Here is a 20,409-nt window from a genome sequence, read left to right on the forward strand (position 1 = left end):
ATTTCTTTGAGCACAAGCTTTCGTGAGCTACAGCTCCGATGAAGTGAGCTGTAGCTCACAAAAGCTTATGCTCAAAGAAATTGGTTAGTCTCTAAGGTGCCACAAGTACTCCTTTTCTTTTTGCGAATACAGACTAAAACGGCTGTTACTCTGAAATAAACCAAATAAACTTTAGTATCTAACCTTAATGGTCTCTGTCCCTGTTCCTCACTTTGGTGCCTTTTATCTATCTTAGATTTTCCCTGAAATGCTTTGTATGTGGGATTCCCAAACATTTCCCATAAAGATCCCCTTTCTGATTTTCCAAATACTTGTGACTCTACATGAGTCCTTTATCTATTACAAGGTTGTGCAGGGAGGTGAATAGTGTAACTCTCTGAGCCAGCTGAGTCCATTGGACCAGAGGGGAGATCCATGAACTGCAAGACAGCAGTAAGTGTTTGTTTTATTTTTCTCTCCCCCTGCTCTGAATTGTAATTCAGCATTATTTTGTGTTTCTCTCTAAAAATTATGAGATTGGTGCTTTCTACTAACAAATTATGCACTACAAAAAGCAAGCATGACTGGGATTGTGGTTAAAGATTTGTAGCAGAGTAATACGTTAGCTGTTAGGGACTACAGCATTCAAGCTCAATAGTCATCATTGTATTTGCATCACCTTGCTTTTCATTCAGTCTGAATGCCCAGTGCTCCAACTATTGAACACCCATTATGTGACAATAGCATGTGGTCATCTAGAATGCAAGAGAAATATATTGTTTCATTAGGTGTTGGGTTTTTGTTTATTGGATATAATGAATGGAAAAATTTCCATTTTTAAAAGTCTAAACTTTAAACTCCATGTTTCTTCCTCAATTCAATGTCCTTGAGGGAAAAAGACCCCATAATTTAGGAAAAGCAGCTTAATGGATATTTATGATCTATGTATCTGGCCCTGGGACTATATGGTCTGGGTCTCCCTGCAATTCTTAGGGCGGCTCACTAGGGTTGCCACAGCAGTGCTTTCCCCCAGCATTAGGGATGTCTGTGGAATAACTCTATGATGCTTGGATTGCCTAAGGAACTGCAGCTATTTTCTGAGGAGGGCAAGCTTCATATGCTTCATAGACCTAGCCGTATGACATTGATTTGAGGGTGGGGTGAGCCACATGTCTCTTCAGCTCTGCTCCCTGCACCCTCATTAAACCCCAGTTCAATCCTCCAGAATTACCAGACCTAAACATGCAGAATCATGAGTTGCCCTCCCCCAAAAACTCATGAGTTGGACTTCAAAATCATGAGTTTAGAAACCAGCCCCACAGAAGGGGTATTTTATATTTGCCCTCTGGTGTCTGGGCTGAGAGGATGTGCTTGGGTCACGGTTTTCAAGTTTTGCTCTGCAACTCTGTGGACAGGAAACTGTCTCAGTTTTCATTTTAACGAAAGTTCCTCTCCTATTCACAGGAGTCCAGGAGCTGGGGCATAAAAATACCTCACCCCAACTATCACCTGGGTAACACTGACCCTTCCCTCCTCAGCACCAGCTCCATGCCCCCTCTGGCTCAATTTCCCTCAGAGCCATCCCTCCCCTCCCCCAGGCCATCCCTATCCCCTCAGCACCACCTCCCTCAGGGCCAGCCCTAACCTCTCCCCCCAGCACCATCCCTGTCCCCTCAGAGCCACTTCCCTCAGAGCCAGCCCTATCCTCCCCGCAGCACCATCCCTGTCCCCTCAGCTCCACCTCCCTCAGCACCAGCCCTATCCTACACCCAAAACCATCCCTATGTCCCTCCGCGCCACCTCCCTCAGCACCAGCCCTATCCTCCCCCCAGCACCATCCATCCCCTCTGCACAATCCCTGTCCCCTCAGCCCCACCTCGCTCAGCACCAGCCCTATCCTCCCCCCAGCACCATCCGTCCCCTCCATGCCACTTCCCTCAGCACCAGCCCTATCCTCCCCCAGCACCATCCCCATGCCCCTCAGCCCCACCTCCCTCAGCACCAGCCCTATCCTCTCCCCATATCACCATCCCTATGTCCCTCTGCGCCACCTCCCTCAGCACCAGCCCTATCCTCCCCCCAGCACCATCCATCCCCTCTGCACAATCCCTGTCCCCTCAGCCCCACCTCGCTCAGCACCAGCCCTATCCTCCCCCCAGCACCATCCGTCCCCTCCATGCCACTTCCCTCAGCACCAGCCCTATCCTCCCCCAGCACCATCCCCATGCCCCTCAGCCCCACCTCCCTCAGCACCAGCCCTATCCTCTCCCCATATCACCATCCCTATGTCCCTCTGCGCCACCTCCCTCAGCACCAGCCCTATCCTCCCCCCAGCACCATCCATCCCCTCCGCACAATCCCTGTCCCCTCAGCCCCACCTCCCTCAGCACCAGCCCTATCCTCCCCCCAGCACCATCCGTCCCCTCCATGCCACTTCCCCCAGCACCATCCCCATGCCCCTCAGCCCCACCTCCCTCAGCACCAGCCCTATCCTTTCCCCATATCACCATCCCTATGTCCCTCTGCGCCACCTCCCTCAGCACCAGCCCTATCCTCCCCACAGCACCATCCGTCCCCTCCGTGCCACCTCCCTCAGCACCAGCCTTATCCTCCCCCCTTGGCACAATCCCTGTCCCCTCAGCCCCACCTCCCTCAGCACCAGCCCCATCCTCCCCCCTTGGCACAATCCCTGTCCCCTCAGCCCCACCTCCCTCAGCACCAGCCCCATCCTCCCCCCTTGGCACAATCCCTGTCCCCTCAGCCCCACCTCCCTCAGCACCAGCCCCATCCTCCCCGCTTGGCACAATCCCTGTCCCCTCAGCCCCACCTCCCTCAGCACCAGCCCCATCCTCCCCCCTTGGCACAATCCCTGTCCCCTCAGCCCCACCTCCCTCAGCACCAGCCCTATCCTCCCCCCTTGGCACAATCCCTGTCCCCTCAGCCCCACCTCCCTCACAGCCAGCCCTATCCTCCCCCCCAGCACCATCCCTATGCCCCTCAGCACCAGCCCTATCCTCCCGCCATAGCACCCCCACTATCCCCTCAGCCCCACCTCCCTCAGGGCCCGGGCTCGTGCCCTCCTCCCCCCGGCACCATCCCTCTCCCCTCAGCCCCACCTCCCTCAGCGCCCGTGCCCCCCCCCGGCCTCCTGCGCCCCCGCCCCACTCGCTGTGGCTGCCCCCCCGCCCTCCGAGGCAGGCTCCTCCCTGCCGGCGGAAGCCGGCGTTGGGCGCGGCGCCGCCTCCATTCCCCTCCGGGCGCGGACGCTGAGGGGCCTGCCCGAGCGTCCCGCGCCTCCCCGCGGCCCGATGCAGCGCACGGAGAAGGTGCTGCAGCTGCGGGGCCTGCAGGGCCGCTCGGTGCGCGTCGTGCGGGAGCACTACCTGCGCCCCGACGTGCCCTGCCGCAGCGCCCTGTGCCAGGCCGCCTGCCCCCGCGGTGAGGGGGCCGGGGGCGCCTGGCCTGGGCGGGAGTGTCCGGGGGGCGGGCGGCAGGGGCTAGTGGAGGGAGGGTAAGAGCACAGGGACCATGGTGCTGGGGGGATAGGCGGCCGGGAGGGGTGGTGGAGGCAGGGGAGGAGGAGTAAGGGGCATGGGGGGGGGGGCTGTGTGGGGGCACAAGGACTAGGGTGTTTGAGGGGTCTGGGAGGCGGAGGGGGGCGCCAGGGACTAGTGGCACCAGGAGTAGAGGGCATGAGAGGCTGGGGGCACAAGCACTGTGGTGCTGGGGGCATAGGAGGGCAGCAGGCCTGGGGGAGAATGGTGGAGGGTGGCTTTCAGGGGCTAGGCTACTGGAGGCTGCTGGCCCCAGGTTTAAGGATCCCCAGAAGGAGGGTACAGAGGGGGGTCACTCAGGAAGCTAGTGGAAACGGGTCGCAGGCACCAGGTGTAGAGGGTAAAAGAGGGAATGCAGCCGGTGTAGGGTGCAGAAGGAGACACACTGGTCTCGTGCAGGGGTAGGCAACCTATGGCACACGAGCTGAATTTCGGTGGCACTCACACTGCCCGGGTCCTGGCCACCGGTCCGGGGAGCTCTGCATTTTAATTTAATTTTAAATGAAGCTTCTTAAACATTTTAAAAACCTTATTTACTTTACATACAACAATAGTTTAGTTACATATTAAAGGCTTACAGAAAGAGACCTTCCAAAAACGTTAAAATGTATTACTGGCACGCGAAACCTTAAATTAGAGTGAATAAATGAAGACTTGGCACACCACTTCTCAAAGGTTGCTGACCCCTGGTCTAGTGGTACTGTAGAACTTCAGAGCTATAGACACCTTGGGAATGGAGGTTTGTTCGTAATTCTGAAATGTTCATAACTGAGAACAAAATGTTATGGTTGTTCTTTCAACAGTTTACAGTTAAACAGTGTTTTAATACAGCTTTGAAACTCTACTATGCAGAAGAAAATGTGCCTTTTAACCATCTTAATTTAAATGAAACGAGCACAGAAACGGTTTCCTTATGTTGGAAAAAATGTCTTAAACTTTCCCTTTGTTATGCTGCACTTGCTTCTGTGTGTGTGTTTCTTCTGCTGCCTGATTGTGTGGTTCCGAGTGAGGTGTGTGCTTAACCTCTTATTTCATAACTCTGGTGTTTGTAACTCTGAGGTTCTACTGTAGTGGATGGGGTGGCACCATGTGTAAAAGACACTGGAGTCTGGGGTGCAGATAAAGGCACCAGGGACTGGTGGCAAGGCTTGGGGGTATGTTGATACTAGGTGCTGACAAAGGAGATGGGATAGAGGTTAGAAGACAGTAGGTGTAGGGTTCAGGGGTCACAGGCATGTAGAGGAGGGCTTGGAGGCACTAATAATGAATCTTAGTTTTCCCCAGCCAAAGCTTTGGGGGTGCTGTACCACAACAGATACAATAGTAGAAGGGGGAAAACTGAGTTCTCAGGTTATAAATATCATTGTTAATGAGACCAGTTGCATTGTATCAGTTCTTGGGGAACCTGAGAAAGTCAGTCGATTTGTCAGGATATACGCAATTTAAATATAGTCCACTGATGCTTGCTGTACATGCTGCAGTCCCATGTTAAAAATGGCATTAGGAACAAATGGATACACAGAGGAAAAAAAATATAGCTGATCATAAGAAAACATTATTTGCTCTCCCAACAACCCAGGAATGCTAAATGAAATTAAAACAATCAGTGTTGAGGAACATTTTCCAATGTATTTCTGCCATGAAGGATTTCTCAGGAAGTTTTTTAGAGAGTTAGGCCCAGCAGAATGTGTATGGTCTTCCTTTAGGGTAAACGATAGTGATATTTTAGATCTGAAACCTTTCCTGTTACAGAATTCTCTTCTTTCCAAGCATGTACATTTGTGCAATATTTTATGTAGACATACAGGTAAAGAACTCTCTGGTAGTAAGTGGGTATTAACAAATCATGAAATCTGTGGAAGCAGTGGTATGGAAGTACCTCTCTCCCTCTTCTCCCCCCACATGCCCCTCCCCCCAAATAAATCATAAGAGTATTTGTTTCAGATACTTTTAACAAAAAATCTTTTCATGTAAAAAGTAGAGAAAATTGATCTGTTGTCTGCACTTTAAGTGATCTATTTTGTAATGAAATTAGATTTTTGCTCACTTTAATTTTTTAATTGAATTTTCACCAGATTGTTCCATCGATGCAGATCCCTTATGACCCCAATCACAGATAATGTAGTTTGAGAAGGTTGTATTATATGTGATTATATTTTATTTTATTCATTAGAAAAAATATTGTATAAGAGTTAAGGATTACTACGTTTTTCTTTTGCACTTCAGGGAAGTTCTGTGGCCTGTGTTATGCAGGAGGTCAGACTAGATAACACCCTAGTCCCTGTTGGCCTTATAATCTAAGAATCTGTGAACTAGGATTTCCTGGCATGGGGGCATTATTAATAAACCACAATTGAAAATGATGTTTAAACTTTTAAACTTTGAATTATATTTCAGATGGGAAATTGTTGTCAGATGATGTGACTCATTATGTTGTCCCTGACTGGAAGATTGTTCAAGATTACCTTGAGATTCTTGAGTTTCCAGAGCTGAAGGGTATTATCTTCATGCAAACAGCATGTCAAGCTGTCCAGCATCAAAGGGGTCGCAGGTATCTATGCCATAATAATATACTACTTCTTTAGACTTGTAAAATTTGTTGGAATTGAAATGGCAAAATGTAGAAGCATTTAAGCATGGAAACCTGAGCTCACCAAGACACTGGTTATTTCTAATGTTTAAAAATCCCACAAGAAACTTTATAATGTAATTTGGGGGGTAGGGGGAGAGAAATTGTGACTAGTTGCATATACAGAAGTGTCATTTTCTTTTCGTCTTTGACAGGATAAGAGCAATAGTACAACTTGCATAGTATTCAGCAATCAGATGCCTTCTTAGTAGAAGCTAAAGTCAGTATGATTGCAGTTTTTGCATTTTACATGCTAAAAATGCATAATTGTAAAGCAATATAATTGTATACATTTTATAAAAGTGTTGTACATGGCTTACATTTGTGTTTTGTACTGTGTATTTCTTTTGTGTTACTATAAAAATGTACATTAAATAGATCAAAGTGAAGATTTTTCTGGCTGATCTGTTTCTGAAATAGTTAAAAAATTACTTGACTCAGACATATTTTGTTGCTACTCTTATGCTCTTTCATCTTTAAAAGAAAATCTAAATGCTAAGTATTATATAATCAATTTCAATTTTTGGTCACTAAAATATATTTCTTGGACATGTAAAGGTTAATAGTGTACTGCAGAAACTATGCAAGTTAATCTGTGCTCTAAAGTCTGAGATACCCAAAAGTTAATCAAGATTGGTCTAGCTAAAGTTGGTCATAGGAATATTACCTGTGAATATTTCAAAGGTTAGATTTCAAGTATGCTTAATGGAAATATTTCTACTTCCTGAGTGGTTGTAAGCAAAAAAATGTATGTAAAATACTTCTGGTTATCCCATCATTTGCCGTTTTTTAGCCCTGGAACATTTCCCTGGCTATGCTTAAGTTTTATTGTGAGTGGTATGCCACAGCATTTGGGGCATATACTAGCAATATTTTATGGCATACTATTTGACCTTTTGTCTTGAAGTTTATGTCCTCTAAGAACATCTTAATCTTGTTCCATTTTTACATAAAAAGTGTTATGATCCCAATTTTACAAATGGGGAAACTGAGGCATAGAGAGGCTTAGGCTTATCTGATGTCACGTAATGCTTTGGTGGTAGAGGCTGGGTAAAGCATTGGTGTCCTGATTCGCAACTCCCTTGCCTAACCTATAGCTTACTCTGAAAATACTGTATAGAAACAGCAAAGTATTTCTAAAAGTGTTTGGTGTATACATACTGTTTTAGTAACTGTTCATTTTGCTCTACAAAGGTCAAATTCTTTTCCCATTAAAGTCAGTGGCAAGACTTCCATCAACTATACTGGGATCAGGATTCAGCTTTATAGTGTTAAAACTAATTGTTATAATTTTCCTTCATTTTTCCACTAAATCTTTAACTAGAGTTGAAACAGCATTATTAAAAAGGTGACACAGTGTACATTTGTCTTGCTCATATTCCAGACAGTACAACAAATTGCGAAATCTAGTGAAGGATGCCCGTCATGACTGTATTCTGTTTGCTAATGAATTCCAGCAGTATTGTTATCTGCCAAGAGAGAGGGGAGAATCAATGGAGAAATGGCAGACCAGGTATGTTTTAACTAATAATGGGGGTATTCAGTTTTGCACAGAACAAAAAAGGCATGACCGTATAGACCGTTCATGTCTAGAAATGCTAGGGCATTGGATATGTAAGACCTAAAGCGGTCAGACTACCTGGCCACAAGGTAATATACAGCATTTGAAGTCCTAGGGTGTCCTTTTGTGATTAAGAATGCATTAAATTATTTTAAAATATATTTGCCTCTATTTTTATGTAATCATAAGTTTATAATAAGTAGATAAAAATAAACTGAACTGAGGTAAATTCAAAGGTGGGTTCTGAAGAGATCTGTAATTGTAGGAGGTAGAACACAGTTTTATTCGAATGTTCAGGCCGAGTAGTTGTAGGCCCTTTCTGAACAGCACCATAGTACTGTGTCTATAATGGAAATAACTTTTAATATTCTTATCACAATAGTCTTCTGGAACACATTAAGCCAAACTTCCAAAACTTTGATGCGTATTTTCATGAAGAAAATGTATGCAGCAACAGGCTTGACTTTCACGATTGTATTTACATATTCAGCTTGCATTCTATTTGCATGGTCAAAGCAACATTTGCTCACACAGTTACTTGACTTGCACTTGCAATTGTAATATATATGCATTTTGAATTTTTTAGGGGGTAAGGGGGCCTGAGTCTTTTAAAAATAAATTGCTCCATTAATGTATGATACCTTACCTGAACCATAGACTCTCACTGACTTCAGTGAAAGATAGATTGGGAGGAACTTGCTTACTTCTGTCTGAGGTACTTGAGGATTTAGGGTGTGCAAAACTGTTGTGGCTAAGATATGGTGTTCTTAAGCACTGTGCCTAAAACTGGTCACAGTCAGAAGAGCAGCTCTGGCTAGACTTTTTACACCTGCTTTGGAAATGAAGTATACTCCCACCAATGCCTGCTGCCAGACGTTATTGTAGGTGCCAGAATGTTAGAGACATGGCTACATTCCAACTTGTTGTACAACCTCGCACTCAAAGGTGCACTATGTCTTTGTTGCAGCTGGGTCCCATGTGGATGTGTTTTAGGGAAGGAATGACGCTACCTGTTCTATCTTTCTCTGATAGAGCACCCATAATTTTGACTAATATGTTGGCTATTTGCTAACCTGATTTCCAAATCTCTGAGTATGCATGTTAGAAATGTAATCACTGCTAAGTAGACCCTAGAAAATGTCTTAAACATAACAGATGTGATGTGATAGACATGTTAGTGTGAACTGTACTTTTCTAGGAGTATTTACAATGCAGCAGTATGGTATTATAATCACTGCTTGGGTCAGCTGCCGGTTGTTATGGTAACAGAAGATGAAGATGCTATCAGAGAATATGGAGGTGAAACGGAAGGAGTGTTTGTGATTTTATTCAAGGTAACGTGTTAAAAGAAGTAGAAGAAAGTTGCCTTTGTGCAAGATTAAAATAATGACAAATTAAGGACTATAACGTATAATGTGTATGTTAAGCCGTCTCAAAGATTGCAAGAAAAAATACTACAATACTAACTTTTAAGTTAGGAGGTATAAATGAAAGCAAGGATTTGGATACTAGGAATATATCAGAATAGATAGAGGTAGATAAAACAGAGGAGGTTTGGAAGAAAACAGCAGGTGCAGGCTGTTCCTTGCCCATGCTTAGATGCTTTGGGGGCCTTTTCGTCTTTTTTGCAGTTTTCGTTACATTTTATGTTAGCGAATGATGTCTGCAGTGCAGGTACAGCGCAGGCAGCGCAGCATAAGATTCATCTTCATTGTTCTGCCCATGAGCCTCAGCCTTGAGTAGTTGGGACTGTCTGTAGTAATGGGAAGGTAGTTCAGTCAGTCTCCATGATCCATTCAGTTACTGGCCTCTGTTTTGAGACTGTCAGCGTGTACGTGTGTAGGGGGAGGAGGACAGTTGATGCCAATTGTTATGTGGACACTGTTTTATTGGTAACCAAACTGAAACTTCACCAGTTCACTTATGTAAACCACGAAATATTTGCTAAGTGTACACCACTTCTGATTACTACCAACCTGGCTTGTATTCACTCTTGTGACATGGTGATGAAAGGGGTGTTGTTAGGCTAACAATAACATTTAAACAAACTAACAAAAACCCCACTTCTTTTAAACAGCATCTTAGACTATAAAAAATGAAGTAACTTTAACTAAATCTAATTTACTTTAAATTAGGTCTGTCAATTAATCACAGTTAACTCACACGATTAACTCAAAAAAATTAATCGTGATTAATCACAGTTTTAATCGCACTGTTAAACAATAAAATACCAATTGAAACTTATTAAATAGTTTTGGATGTTTTTCTACATTTTGAAAGATATCGATTTCAATTACAACACAGAATACAAAGTGTACAGTGCTCACTTTATATTATTTTTTATTATAAATATTTGCATGTCTTCTGGAATGGTGGTTGAAGCATGAAAGGACATATGAATTTTCAGTGCATCTGGCATGTAAATATCTTGCGACGCGGGCTACAGCAGTGCTATGTGAACACCTGTTCTCACTTTCTGGTGACGTAAACAAGAAGCAGGTAGCATTATCTCCTGCAAATTGTAACCAACCTTGTTTGTCTGAGCAACTGGCTGAAGTAGTTACTGAGTGGATTTGTAGGCTCTAAAGTTTTACATTGTTTTATTTTTGAATGCAGTTTTTTTGTACATAATTCTACATTTGTAAGTTCAACTTTCATGATCAAGAGATTGCATTACAGTACTTCTATTAGGTGAATTGAAAAATACTATTTCTTTTGTTTTTACAGTGCAAATATTTGTAATAAAAATAAATATAAAGTGAGCACTGTACACTTTGTAGTCTGTTGTAATTGAAATCAATATATCTGAAAATGTAGAAAACATCCAAAAATATTTAAATAAATGGTATTCTATTATTGTTTAACAGCATGATTAATTGTGATTTTTTTAGTTGCTTTATAGTCCTACTTTGAATTAGATCTTTCAAAAAGTTATTTAATTTTTATAGTTAAAATGTTATCTGAAACTAAGATAATGATACAAACCCCTTCTACAGTATTTCTGGTAGCAAAGTGATTTAGTGGGGTACTACACTGTTCTTCTCTAGAGATATGGATTAAAATGTATGTTAGCTTACTGCTGGAATGGGTTTGTGGTATTTAGGATACTGACTACCAGCATCACAGAAGCATTGTAGAGTCTGAGTAGAATTCTGTTGTGAATAGAACAATAGCTCTCTATTTAAAATCTTTTGTGCTCTGTTTATAATGTGTATATACAGAATTACTTGGATAATTTTTGGCCTGACTTAAAAGCTGTCCATGAACTCTACGATTCTATACTTCAATCTCGGCGTGAACGAGAGTCTGAAAGCCAAGAAAACAATGGGAAGGAATACCCTGAACATCTTCCTATGGAAATATTGGAGGCTGGGATCAAATCTGGAAGATATATACAGGTAATCTATTATTTATAGAGCAGACAAAGAAAGATGAGGCTTGGGCCAAGGAATTTATAGTCTAACTCAGAAAACTGTGATATATGAAATAACATTAAATGCAGAAGGTTGGGAGAATGCATTGGTGAGGGAACATGTATTATAAGGCTTCAAAAAAAGCAGTGAGGTGAGGGGGTGGGCTAAAAAAAATGGAAAACTGTTCCCAGACTAAAAGTGACATAAAAGAAAACATACAGGTAACAGTGAGAGAAGGGATTGGAAGGAGTGTAATGAGCAAAGAGAGAGTATGAGGTAGATAACAAGTAAACTTTGAGAATCTTTTTGTTCCTGTCCCCTTCTTCTCAAATAAAATGAAAAAGTTGATCAGATGAGTCCTGTGGATTCCATAATTTTTTCTTCAATTTCTTGCTGTCATGGAAAAGGATTTGATGGGAGCCTGTTGGTGCTAATCTTCAGCTGGCCTTTAAAGATCATTGTTTTAGCACATGATTCATCAGTTGGGAAAGTAGATACTGTGTTTAGAAGCAACACATCTGTTTTTTAAAAAATACAAATAAAATGTGAAGCTATAATACCTCTTACCTTTAGGTTGTCTGTTTGAATCCAGTTCAGGTCATTAGTAATCAGCATTCTGTACCAGCTTATGGCTGTTCATTGGCTTACGTTCAACTGTTAGTGGATACATGTCCATGTTATGAAAAATAAAAAAACACCAAAAGAGGCAGAAACCTGGTATCTTTATTGGCAACCTCAGCAGAAAGGCAAGAATTGAATACACAGACTTAATTTTTTGCCTCGTAGGTGGTAACTCTGAGTCAAGACAGGGCAGTGCCATGTGTGTTAGTTTTCACTGACTCTGCTTGTGGTCTGCCTAGTCTGTGGATAAAAAGAGAGCTGTAGTAGTCTTCAGAGCTTACATCTGTGCTACATTAAATAAAAAATTTCTAGAAAGAATGCTTGGCTCTTTCAAGAATTCAGTATTTCAACTCTATTCTATGTAGTATGCGCCCCACAAGGAGAAACAGTCTTGTTCTAAATTTCCTATGTAAATGATTATGATGGATTTTTAAGAAGTGAGTACTTTTAATGTATATAAAGTTGGTCATTTTGAGGTGTGGAGATTTTTTTCCCCCCTGTATTTGCATCTATTGGTTAGTGACTATTGCTTTATTTTAGGGTGTCCTGAATGTCAATAAGCACAGAGCACAAATGGAAGCTTTTGTTCGACTTCAAGGAGCCAGTGGTAAAGAAACAGGTGAAAATATTTCTGATAAAATGCTATATTTAAAGATTAGTTTGAGTGCGTTCCACGCCACCTTCTGGTGACTCCTTCTAGCTTACTCAGGAACAACGGTTCCAGGCTCTCTACAAGAAGCCATACAAACTCCTCAGTCAGTAGGACAGTTGGGAGAGAAAATGCAAGAAATTGGATTGCTCCGGTTTTCTTCATGTGCTGAGAAGGACTCTGAAAACTGCTCCACATGTATCCCCTTTAAACAATAATCTGTATTTCAGCCTTCCCTTCTCCCACACTATACAGTTTAATGGATTATGGCTCTGTCTGTCCTGCATGGTTTGGAACAACCCTGACGCCCCATAGTTGGGCAAACACTTATGCATGTGTTTAGCTTTGGCTTCAGTGAGACTATTCACATGATTAAAGTTAAGCATGTGCACAAATGTTTGCAGGAAAAGGGCGTTGGTCATTGTGGGCTGATGACAATGTGATTGTTTTATCCAAGACTCCAAATACCAAACTTAGCTTTTTAAAAAAATAAGAGAAAGATTCCTCCTGGCAATGTAGCATTGGTACTTGCCCACAGTCTTTTTTGGGAGCAGTCCTATAAGAACTGCCAGATTACTGGAAACTATTGTTTCAACAAAAAATAGCCAGCGGAGGAGTGGTGTGAATTTTCAGGAATGTATAGTCTATTTTGTTATTATTTTAAACCTAGATCTCCAAAGTGATATACTTATTCATGGTACCAAAGCTCGGAACCGTGCAATCCATGGTGATATAGTAGCTGTAGAGTTGTTACTCCGGCATGAATGGAAAGGAAGAACTGCTTCTCTTTGTGAGAATGATACTGAAGAAAAGGCACCAGGAGACACCTCCAGTGAACCTATGCCCACAGGTAAAGTAGACAACAGTGCAAAGTAGGTTGAAAGTATTTGCCTTCCTCAATTTATGGGACTGCCTTGTGCTTGTGGTTCCACAAACTGCCCCCTTTCCCAAATTTCCATGTTTAATCATGGAAAGAGATACCATACTAATAAACAAGATTGCAGTTTTGTGTGTAATATATATATACACAATGATTTGATTTTATATATATATATATATACACACACACACACACACAAAAACATTGTTCAGGTTGCAAAGTCAAGCACTCTGAAGTTAGGAAATGGCAGAATTAAGGTGGTCTGTGCAGCCTTTAATCAGCCTCCTTGTACATATGCGTTATGATGCACGATCACATACTATTTTTTTCCACAGGACCCTCTTTCAGTGCACTGAATGGACAGTGCTCATTAAATAAACAGCTGTTCTATATTGTTTTCTCATTGTTCAATGTGTGGCTCTATGCCTTATTTACTGCATTCTATTCAAACAAACACCTGTTCTCACCTTCAGGTGACGTTGTAAATAAGATGCAGGCAGCATTATCTCCCATAAATGTAAACAAGTTTGTCTTAGCGATTGGCTGAACCAGAAGTAGGACTGAGTGGACTTGTAGCCTCTAAAGTTTTACATTGTTTTGTTTTTGAGTGCAGTTATGTAACAAAAAAACCCCCTACATTTGTAAGTTACACTTTCATGATAAAGAGATTGCGCTACAGTATTTGTATGAGGTGAATTGAAAAATACTATTTCTTTTATTTATATTGTTTACAATGCAAATATTTGTAATAAAAATAGTAACAAAGTGAACACTGTACACTTTGTATTCTGTGTTTGTAATAGAAATCAATATATTTGAAAATGTAGAAAAACATCCACAAATATTTAATACATTTCAATTGGTTTTCGATTGTTTAACAGTGTGATTAATCGTGATTAATTTTTTTGAGTTAATCGCATGAGTTAACTGCAATTAATCAACAGCCCTAGTCAAAACTGTTCATTAATTTTGGGTGTCCAATTTGAGACGCTCAGAACCTGATTTTTCAGAGATTTTATTATATAAAATTTAATATGTTCAAAGTACAGCTCCAGGGTCTCCAGTCAGGCGCCCAGAAAATGAGGAACACACTATTAGTGACTATCTGTGAAAAACTTGGCTTAAGTGACTTCACTAGCACAATTTAGGCATTCTGTGGCAGAAACTTAGATAGAATCCAGTTCTCCAGGGCAGCGTTATTCCCTAGCCTTATTCTTGGAAGTGGTTGAACCATTTTGGGCTTAAATTTTCCAAAAATAATTAGCCTGAGGGAGGCAGCTGGCATGGAAAACTTCAGTAAAAATGGTTAGTTTAACAAATTTATAAGTAACTGAAAATAGATCGATCAATAGAAGATATTAATAATAAGGCAGTGCTGTTAGCCCCACCTATAATATTCCCACGGAGTTATAGTTGCTCAAATGCATTTATCAACAACACAATCGCTAAACATTAAGGTGATTGGCAGTTAAGATGAAATTGGTTTGAATGATAATATCTTGCATACTTTACTACCGAAACACACGGTCTCTCACTTCACAACATATTAACTCTCAAATCTGATAGAAACACTCATGGTGCACACTGCTCCCAATTCTGCATAATCACACTCAAACACAAAACACTGAGTGCAACCTCCTACTTTCCCATGTTCAAAGTAACATTACCAGTAAAACTTTCAAAAACACCCAATGACAGGTTTCAGAGTAGCAGCTGTTTTAGTCTGTATTCGCAAAAAGAAAAGGAGGACTTGTGGCACCTTAGAGACTAACCAGTTTATTTGAGCATAAGCTTTCATGAGCTACAGCTCACTTCATCGGATGCATAAAGTGGAAAATACAGTGAGGAGATTTATATACACACAGACCATGAAAAAATGGGTGTTTATCATACACATTGCAAGGAGAGTGATCACTTAAGATGAGCTATTACCAAAAGGTTTTCTCTCCCCTCACCCCACTCTCCTGCTGGTAATAGCTCATCTTAAGTGATCACTCCCCTTACAGTGTGTATGATAACACCCATTTTTTCATGGTCTGTGTGTATATAAATCTCCTCACTGTATTTTCCACTTTATGCATCCGATGAAATGAGCTACTGTAGCTCACGAAAGCTTATTCTCAAATAAATTGGTTAGTCTCTAAGGTGCCACAAGTCCTCCTTTTCTTTTTGCAAAAACACCTAAGTAATTTAAGTGCCCATCTCCCATTGAAAACCAAAGGATCTAGGCTCCCAAATCACTTCGGCACCTTTGAAAATTTTACCCTACCATCATACCAGTAAATTCATACCTACCAGTAAGAGATCTTAAGTTTGCTCAAGTCAGAGTTCAGGTTTTAGGAGATGTGTTCTTCTTTTCCTGTCATAAAATGAAAAATGATTTTGCTGTTGACTATTAAGCAGTTGCCACATTCCACTCCAGAGTTGGCTGCATTTCAATGATGAATTAAGGAGATTCCTGTGGATAGTTTACGGATAAATCGGTTTAAGTCTATAAAGTACACTGGTGTCCTTTGGGATGAATGGTGCTATATAAATTTAGCTCATTATAGCCTAGCTGTGTAAATGTCAGTTTATCATAAACTTGTATTTGAACAACATTCATATTGATTTTGATCAAAACACTAAGGTATAGCTCTCAAAACATATATTCACAATCTAAAGCTCATTAGTCACTTGCTTGCATACCAGATCTTGTTAGCAATCGTAGTATTGACTTGTGGGATACACAAGTTCATACTGCAGAGTGATGAATCCACCAGACCTCCTACTTTAATATTTCTCCCTAACCCAGTGGTCCACAAACTGTGGTGCACACCCGCCCAGGTGGGGCACAGCAGGGCCCAGGCCAACCCCCATAGGGGGCAGGAAGGGAGCCCCCCCCGCTCTGCCCCCCAGCCCAGCTCCAGCCCCAGCCATAGCTCTGCCCTCATTCCCTTTCCACGCCTAGGTCAGCTCCGCCTCTAGCCCAGGCTCCTCCTCCATCCCCAGTTCTTCCCCCAGCTCCATCACTGCTGAAGAAGCCTTGGCTGTGCAGTAATGGAGCAGGGGCACAGGTAGATTCCACTACTAGTAACAGAGGCTGGGCACAACAGGCAAAGTTTGGGCACCACCGGCCTAACCATTTGATGTCTAGCCAACGGTACTCCTCTTTCAAAGGTAGAGTTGTTGGAATCATTCAGAAGAATTGGCGAGATTATGTGGTCACTTTTCCATCCAAAGAAGAGAGTCAATCTCAGGGTAAAAATGCCCAGAAAATCCTTGTTACACCTTGGGATTACAGAATTCCTAAAATCAGGATCAGCACACAGCAGGCTGAGGCACTACAGGTAAATAATATGACTGCTATTTCTGCATTGTGTATGCCAATATGATAGTGCTGGTGTCATATATTTTAATATAATGATTTCAATGGCAGTGAAAGGTTTAAAATTATTAACTTAAGCCACTAACGGTAGTCCAAATTTTGGCCTCACAAGTGTGTATTCAACTAGTTGCTTCATTTCATGCTAATGGGAGCTTATTGGAATCCTGAATTTGGGCCATTAACTACTTATTCAAACAACACTTTCTTTTGGCATCTTCAATTAAGCAATGAAATCTGGACTGTTTCTTCATATTTTCAAATTCTTCCTTTTAGGATAATGCCATGGTAAAACCTGACGAGTATATACCTGAAATCCAATTTGAATTAAGTCTTTAATACATTTTAAAGAGACCCTTTTAAGATAAAATTCATGTTTATTTTTTAAAAGTTGTCTTTGTGATACTAAATTCACTTCACATTATTAAAAATGAATTATTTTAAAATCTAGTGTTCTTTACAGTATTATGCTGTTTATTTTGTGATTTCCTCTGAGCTTGACCATGGAAAATAATTAGTCAACTTCTTTTTGTTTCCAGTGCGTTTCTTTTTCTGGTTGTCATGTATTAACAACATGCTGCAATGTTTGGGTTGCAAATACTTTAGAGGGATGTTTAAATCTCAAGCTATCTATTTTCATGTAATCTTTAAACAAATTACTTGTTAATATTGGGTTTCATGTAATCTTTTGGGGTATTAGGAGGAAGGGAGGGCGAAGTATAATCTATCTAGCATATGTCCTTTCAGACTGAATCCCAAATGCAGTATTATTTGGGCAATGCTTATAGATGTACAGACAAATAAAATAAATACTCACTCACTGCCCCCAAAATCGTATATGTAAAATAAATGTAAATAAATACATGGAAGATGAGGTAAGAGGCTGTATTTTTGGTATATGTAGTGTTTGATAGTTGCTATATCCACTTTTATTTAAATTTTCCTCCTCAATCTCAGTCCTCAGAAGCAGATGCAACATCTTATTTTCATGGCAGTCCAGCAGCAGCGAGGACATAATAAACACATGAAATGCCATCATACAACTATTACTTATAGCATTAGCCACAAATGCACTACATGTGAATTAAAACACATGGGTCTCCTTCCTTCCGACTGCTTGTTATAGACTGTAATATATTTTGCGACGAGTAGCGTCAAGTAGCTAATATATATTTTTTTAAATGATCAAGAAGTAAATTCTGGTAGTTTGGATAACAAATTCTCATTCCACCATGAAATTAAGAATTTATCAGCTATCTCTGACTTATTTTTTTTTTTATAGATTATGACTCACATATGCTAGTATAAAGATTGTGTGGGATAGTATGAATGATAGTACTGACTTTAAGTTAAAAACAACATGGCCTAGATTCTCTGCTGCAGCAGAGATCATCTGGAGGCAGCAGAGGTGCCGTCAGAAAGGAGCTATGACTTCTTGATTCTCTGCCCCATTGTACGTCAGATATGCGTGAATGTAGACCTATATGCATCTTGATTTTTAATTTAATGATGCAGATTCTGTTATTAAATGCTTAGCCGTGGTCTTTGATAAGGAAAATGTATAGTCTCCTTCAGTGTGTATTTTATTTATTTTTATGATTGCCAGTGTCTTTGGATTTCACTATTTGTGTCTCTGCTAGCACTTATGTTGATTGCTTTTCAGTAGTGCATTGCTGCCCTAACATGAGTTATTGTCTTACCACAGGACTGTCGAGTTATTGTGCGCATTGATTCTTGGGAGTCAACATCTGTGTATCCAAATGGACATTTTGTACGAGTTTTAGGACGGATAGGAGATCTCGAAGGGGAAACTGCAGTTATTCTAGTGGAGAATGGCATTTCTGTTGCCCCTTTCTCAGAAGCCCAGGTTTGATTTTGTGATTAATTGAACTCTTTAGCATTGTGGTTCCCAAACTGTGGTCTCCCAAAGAGAGGAACCCAGGGATGGTTTGAAGGGACCTAGCTGATCACCTGGCACCATCTCTCATCCCACCAATTTCCAGTTTCTGAAAATACAGGATTAAGACTACTTTTCCACCTAAGCAATTGCTATCTTTGCACCAAATCATATTATACAATTGCAAACCACAGGGAAAGTGGTTTGAGATAATCTCTCTGTTAAGATGTGCTTCACACTGTGAAAAGGTTTAAGAATTTCTGCTTCAATATAGTCGTTCTAGGTGGAGTTTTAAAATAGTTCTGTCTTTAATATGAGGTGTTCATAATAATGATCCTTTATAGCCCAGTCTTACTATTGAAGTCAGTGTCACAATTCCCATTGATTCCAACAGAAGCAGGGACCTGCTATCTAAGCAGAGTGTTTTGATTCTGTCCATTGTATACTTTTATAAACTGAGTGCAATAAACAGATATGCAAAAGACAAGATACATTATTGATATTTGCAAGACCTGTAATATCACTCAGTTATTAGTCTCCAAAGGTCACTTGGAAGATTACCATATTAAAGTATGGGACATTATTACTTTCTGTAAGGCAAACATGAAGGAAAGACTTGGCGAATACAAAGAGGGAACATGTTTCAAATGTCTGTTTCCTGAATGAAAAATTTATAATCCAGTAATAGATACTGATATTTTGTGGCACTGTAAGAGAAAAAGGGAATTTTAAATCTAGTTTGTAAACTCTGTATATAGAAAATTCATAAAATTATGATTGCCAATACTCTTTGCGCAGACGTGTGAGATGCCTTCCAGTACCTCAGAGAATCCATGGAAGGTGAATCCAGAGGAGGAACTAAAACGCATTGACTTGAGGAATACGCATTTAGTATTTAGCATTGACCCCAAAGGCTGTGAAGATGTGGATGATGCATTGTCCATTCGGACACTAGCCAATGGGAACCTAGAGCTAGGTGTCCATATTGCAGATGTAACCCATTTCGTGGCAGTAAATTCTTACACTGACATTGAGGCCAGAGCAAGGTAAGTTTTATTTACTATGGAAAGTGTAAAGCATATTGGGGAAGGAAGAGGAGCTGGAAGTTTGAAGTGAGACAGTCTTAAACAATATAAAGAGATTACTGAGCGTTGGAAGCCTGTTGCTTTAAAATTGAAGTAGGTAGATAAAGTAGGTGTCATGTTCACAAGGCTCAGCGGCTGCAAAAATATTTAGTGAGCCACTAGTGGCCTGCTGCCTGCTCTGGAGATAGCAGGATTATGGGGCAAGGAATCCCTGTTGACCAGTCTTGTGTCCTTTTTTTATCCATAAAATGTCTCCTTCTCAGTGAGTCATGTCTTGAAGTTTAGTAAACTTAATTAATTTATGCCATTAAAAGTATTGTCCTGTATTATTTCAGTGCTGATGTACTTGTTTATTTTGGGAGGGACTGTATCTTTACAGAAAACAGAACATCTGTTGCACAGAAAGCAGCCCTTACATGAATTCCAGCGTATACACATCATTGCTTAAAGCATAAGAGAGGCTCTTTTGTGCTATCACACAGCAGAGCCAACAAGTAAAATTTCTGATCCTTAGAATTGTCAGCTGGAAAACTTATGACTGTGAGGAGGTTACTGACATACTGGATTTTGATTTGCCAGATGTGTCAGTCCTTTTCTAGTCGTGCCATTATTTTGAAATTAAAATATTCACACATTGTTTTTATTAAATATATTGCTTTATGCAATTGCAGACTTTTATAAACTTGATAGCAAGTAGTGAAGATACATGGTACAGTCTATGAATAATCTACTGTTTTTCCCTGACTGTTTAGGTCTTAACCCTGCATTCCTTGTGTA

General features: G+C 41.0%; 1 protein-coding gene across 5 annotated transcripts in view; it reads left to right on the top strand.

Moving 5' to 3' along the window:
- Positions 1–3,243: 3,243 nt before the first annotated feature.
- DIS3L (DIS3 like exosome 3'-5' exoribonuclease) overlaps positions 3,244–20,409 on the top strand; it is a 28,057-nt gene continuing 10,891 nt past the window's right edge. For 3 of the 5 annotated variants that reach the window (XM_077827582.1, XM_077827583.1, XM_077827585.1), the window contains exons 1-10: positions 3,244–3,417; positions 5,931–6,084; positions 7,547–7,675; positions 8,922–9,057; positions 10,945–11,121; positions 12,298–12,376; positions 13,077–13,256; positions 16,446–16,615; positions 18,356–18,517; positions 19,346–19,593. In XM_077827582.1, coding sequence (XP_077683708.1) covers positions 3,288–3,417; positions 5,931–6,084; positions 7,547–7,675; positions 8,922–9,057; positions 10,945–11,121; positions 12,298–12,376; positions 13,077–13,256; positions 16,446–16,615; positions 18,356–18,517; positions 19,346–19,593 — 1,565 coding nt within the window. In that variant the 5' untranslated portion in view covers positions 3,244–3,287. Of the gene's footprint in view, positions 3,418–4,228; positions 4,273–5,930; positions 6,085–7,546; positions 7,676–8,921; positions 9,058–10,944; positions 11,122–12,297; positions 12,377–13,076; positions 13,257–16,445; positions 16,616–18,355; positions 18,518–19,345; positions 19,594–20,409 lie in introns of those variants that run through there. The other 2 variants (XM_077827586.1, XM_077827584.1) reach the window with 2 other exon arrangements.

The sequence above is a fragment of the Eretmochelys imbricata genome, chromosome 10, assembly GCF_965152235.1.
Source record: "Eretmochelys imbricata isolate rEreImb1 chromosome 10, rEreImb1.hap1, whole genome shotgun sequence".
Lineage (NCBI taxonomy): Eukaryota > Metazoa > Chordata > Testudines > Cheloniidae > Eretmochelys > Eretmochelys imbricata.